This window comes from Rhinoderma darwinii, chromosome 2 (assembly GCF_050947455.1).
Source record: "Rhinoderma darwinii isolate aRhiDar2 chromosome 2, aRhiDar2.hap1, whole genome shotgun sequence".
NCBI lineage: Eukaryota > Metazoa > Chordata > Amphibia > Anura > Rhinodermatidae > Rhinoderma > Rhinoderma darwinii.
In genome coordinates this window covers 112,885,493-112,890,112 of record NC_134688.1, presented here as the reverse complement: position 1 = coordinate 112,890,112, position 4,620 = coordinate 112,885,493, and the positions used below count along the sequence as shown (strand labels likewise).

Below are 4,620 nucleotides of genomic sequence, written 5' to 3'. Positions count from 1 at the left end.
ATACTCCGTACACCAAAGCATTATTGTCTGTCAGTGGTAAACTGACAGATAATCTATTAAGCTGTGCTTCTAACCTAATAGGTATAAAGCTATGGCATTGGGGCTTTTTCAGCCCATCGGCACCACCCACATGGTCTGTCACTCAGGCCCCACCAAGATTACGACATTATCAGAACCTAGAACTGTTAGTGACATCACAATACCAGTGACATCACAATGCCCTGTCCAGCCCTACATAATGTGAAGGATGTGCTGGGGATAGTTGAGGGTTTTGAAGAAGGAGATGATTATAATGATGATGGATGTGAGAGTTTTGCTGCTAATTTTGCTGACTGTCGTCCCATGTGATGTAAAAGGTCTGGTCACTAGAAGAACAGCAGGTAATGTGCATTTGTACTGGGGGGGGAGGGGTTCTGTTACAAGAGATCAGTGGCGCTACATAGGCGCTGCCTATCTTTTCCTATCTGTCTCACATGGCTTTTGCAGGAAGTTTCTTTCTTCTGTGCCAGCTAATGATTGACATGTAATACTCCCTCTCTCGTTAAGAAGAGGTTCTTTAGCAGCTGCATTGTGTATTATACAGATCTGAGCCACAGCTGCAGACCTTCTTTATTTACATGCACTGACTTAGGGCTTATTCAGACGAACGTGATATACGTCCGTGCAACGTGCGTGATTTTCACGCGCCTCGCACGGACCTATGTTAGTCTATGGATCAGTTCAGACAGTCCGTGATTTTCACGCAGTGTGTGTCCGCTGCGTGAAACTCACGACATGTCTGCTCTTTGTGCGTATTTCGCGCATCACGCACCCATTGAAGTCAATGGGTGCGTGAAAATCACGCGCACCACACGGAAGCACTTCCGTGGGACGCGCGTGATTCGCGCAACAGTAGTCAAAAGTATGAATGAAAACAGAAAAGCACCACGTGCTTTTCTGTTTACAAACATACAGAGTGTCATAATGATGGCGGCTGCGCGAAAATCACGCAGCCACGCATCATATGCTGATGGCACACAGAGCTGTCAAGCGCCTTTTGCGCGCGCAAAACGCTGCGTTTTTTGCTCGCGCAAAATGCACACGCTCGTGTGAATCCGGCCTCAATGTAATAAACTGTCAGAACAGGAGGGAAATTTGTGCTGCTGCTGTATTTACCTCACAGAGGATTGTGTGCATGGAATACAACTGTAGCAAACCCTCAGCTTTGAGACTTATTAGGTCTATACAGGTTTTCAGCCCCTGAGTGTAAGCAAGAATGCTCAAATTCACTGCCAGCAAGCAGAGATCTTGAAAACATATTAGAAAGTTGCGGAAATATATAACTATTGCGATTTATATAAAACTAAGAAAAACATTTTAAAAACATGAGCAGTCATATAATCCCTGCATGCACTGCCTTCACTCAGGCCCCGCCCAGATTACATCATCAGAACTCTGCACTGTTGGTGATATCACAATACCAGTGACATCACAATGCCCTGTCCAGCCCTATAGAAGGCAGGAGATTTGCTGGAGATATTTGATGGTTTTGATTAAGGAGATGATTATGAATGTAAGAGTTTTGCTACTGATTTTGCTGACGGTCGCCCCGTGTGACGTAGAGGGTCGGGTCACTAGAAGATCAGCAGGTAATGGAAATTTTCTAATGTGGCGGCTTTGTTACTAAGTATAAGGCAATGATCTTCAAAAGTGGTCTCCAACTTGAGACTATCCAACTGTTGTGCAACTACAATTCCCAGCATGTTTACAATGTCCTCATCTGGTATACTGTAAGTAAAGTCTCACTATTATTTATTATTCATTTCTGGACAGTGACCACCCCTACCGTGCCCCTGCCAGCTGCCACCCTGGAGGAAATCCTTGGTTACACCGCTGTGGCAGTATTTGACGCCTTCCTGTTCGCTGTGATTGGGGCCCTGATATATTTTATCTACAAATTGCACCAATTCGTGCGTCAGGACCCAGCAGAGGGTGAGCTAAAGGAAGTTGTTGTGGAGAAGCCGGCTGCTCCAAAGAAAGAGACGAGTGTAAAAATCACAGCTTTGAGCGAGGATCTAAAAAACAATGTGGCCCACATACCAGTTGCTCCAAAGCTAGACCTGAGTGCATTTACCACCTCACCAAAGAAAGATCTAAAAATTGATGTGGGCCAGATACCAGCTGCTCCGAAGCTAGAGCCGAATGCATTTATGACCGCACTAAAGAAAGATCTAAAAGACTATGTGGCCCAAATACCAGCTGCTCCGAAGCTAGAGCCGAGTGCATTTATGACCGCACCAAAGAAAGATCGAAATAACGAAGTGGGTCAGATACCAGCTGCTCCGAAGCTAGAGCCGAGTGCATTTATGACTGCACCAAAGAAAGATCTAATAAACGAAGTGGGCCAGATACCAGTTGCTCTGAAGCTAGACCTGAGTGCATTTAAAACCGCACCGAAGAAAGAGATTAAAAATGATATGGCCCAGATACCAGCTGCTCCGAAGTTAGAGTTGAGTGCATTTACCACTGCACCGAAAAAAGATCTAATAAACGAGGCCCAAAAGGCAGATGCTGCTGTGAAAGAGCAAAGTGCAACAACCACCGCACAGAGCGCAGATCTGGAGAACGTTGTGGCCCAGGAACCAGTTCTTTGGAAGGAAATACCAAAGCTAGAGCCCACTGCATTTATGACCACACTGAGTGAACTGCTAAAGAAACGCTGTGGCCAATAAATCAGATTGTAGGTGGGCCACTGGGAGATGTTTGATCAACTGTAAGAAAAAAGGTGACCACAATAACACCATAGAAAAGTGATCATCTTTCACTACAAGGAATGGGACACCAGAGCCATCGGATGTCTACAGTGTCTGGATCCTGTCATTAGATTTGAGCAACGCCATTGGGCTGCAAAAACGTCCTAAAATATTTAACTTCACATTGACGGACATCTTTGTTCCAGCTTGTTGATGGCATTGGATGCCTGTAATAAAACTGGCTGCATTTAAAAAATGTATGTTTTTTTAAGAATTTATGCAGATGTGGGATTGTAATTCTAATAATTTCAGAGTTTACATGCTACTGATAAGTTTAGCTCAATAGTCAAAGCTATAGAAATTACTTATAATCTTTATGATTTATTATGGTATACTAATTTATCCGTAAAAAATCCGGGATTTTTGGATAAATTGTCCTGAAAAAAAGAAAGAATCAGGTTGGCAATCCTGGTCAACGCACATATATCCCACTTCAGAAATCAATGAACTTTTGGAAGAAGGATGTAATTAATTATCTAGGATCAGTGACTAGATTTTTTTTTCAATGTAAATAAATGCATGTCACAGCCCCATAAATAAGTGCCTAAACTAACAACACAGTCAGGGTACCCCGTTAACAGTGTCATCAGCGAACAGCGTCAGCACAACACCACATAAATAACAGTGCCACCAAATTTCCCTTAGGGTAAGTCCACACAGAGTCTTTGACAAGTTTTTGGATGCGAAAACCGAGTTGGAAAACGCGCCAAAAAACGGACAAAAATGCCTTGCATTGATTTCAAAGGGAGGCCGAGGCATTTTTTTCCCGTGAGCGGAAAAACCGTCTTGCAGGAAAAAGAAGCGACATGCCCTATCTTCGGGCGTTTACATCTCTGACCTCCCATTGACATCAATGGGAGGCAGAGAAAGCGTATTTCGCTGCGTTTGTTGCCCGAAAAAAGCAGTGAAAGTCATCATGCAGGTAGAGCAAAATCTGCCTCAAAATTCCAAATGGAATTTCGAGGCAAATTTTCTGCCTTCAAAAAACTCTTTGTAAACCTAGCCTTAAGGCTATGTTCACACGGGGTATTTTGCCGAGTTTTTTGACGCGGAAACCGCGTCGCAAAACTCTGCAGAAACGGCCCGAGAACGCCTCCCATTGATTTCAATGGGAGGCGTCGGCGTCTTTTTCCCGCGAGCAGTAAAACTGCCTCGCGGGAAAAAGAAGCGACATGCCCTATCTTCGGGCGCTTCCACCTCCGACCTCCCATTGACTTCAATGGGAGGCAGGAGAAAGCGTATATCTCGCTGTTTTATGCCTGCGGCGCTCAATGGCCGCGGGCGAAAAACGGCGCGATAATTGCCGCGAAAATCGGCGTGCAGGGAGAGGAATATCTGCCTCAAAGTTCCAAATGGAATTTTGAGGCAGATATTCCTCCCCCAAAATACTCCGTGTGAACATAGCCTAAAAGGCGCACTCCACAAATTATTTTTATTTTTTATTTCCCCCTCCATTTGTACACTGGTGTTTCAGTGGGGTGCTGTGTGCAGAAATACTTACCGATCCGTGCATCGCATAGTTTTTGGGTCCAGCGCCGCCCACGTGTTCACATTCTTACCTGGTCTGGAATCACTGTGCTTTTGAGGAAACCGGAACTCCGGCTCACAATACATTCCTGAGGAGCCTCGTTCTGCCTCCCATAGGAATGCATTGAGAGCCTGAATTCCCATTTTCTCAAAAGCACAGGGATTCCAGACCAGGTCAGAATAAAGATCACGTGGACGGCGCTGGACCCGAAAACGACGTGATGCACAGATCGTTAAGTATTTCTGCACACAGCACCCCACTGAAACACCAATGCACAAATGGTTGGAAACAAAAAAGTGT

At 44.8% G+C, this 4,620-nt stretch overlaps 1 protein-coding gene across 1 annotated transcript; it reads left to right on the top strand.

Annotated features, from left to right (window-relative positions):
* The first annotated feature begins 282 nt into the window (after window positions 1-282).
* LOC142740770 (uncharacterized) lies at window positions 283-3,031 on the top strand. The gene is made up of 2 exons (XM_075850189.1): window positions 283-380; window positions 1,813-3,031. Exons 1-2 carry the CDS (start codon window positions 284-286, stop codon window positions 2,709-2,711), a joined length of 996 nt encoding a protein of 331 aa, XP_075706304.1. The 5' UTR covers window position 283; the 3' UTR covers window positions 2,712-3,031.
* The last annotated feature ends 1,589 nt before the right edge of the window (window positions 3,032-4,620 follow it).

Coding starts and splice junctions, on each gene's coding strand:
- LOC142740770 (XM_075850189.1), top strand. CDS start 284: ATGATTATAATGATGATGGATGTGAGAGTTTTGCTGCTAATTTTGCTG. Junction 381..1,812: donor GGTCACTAGAAGAACAGCAG/GTAATGTGCATT, acceptor ATTTCTGGACAG/TGACCACCCCTACCGTGCCC.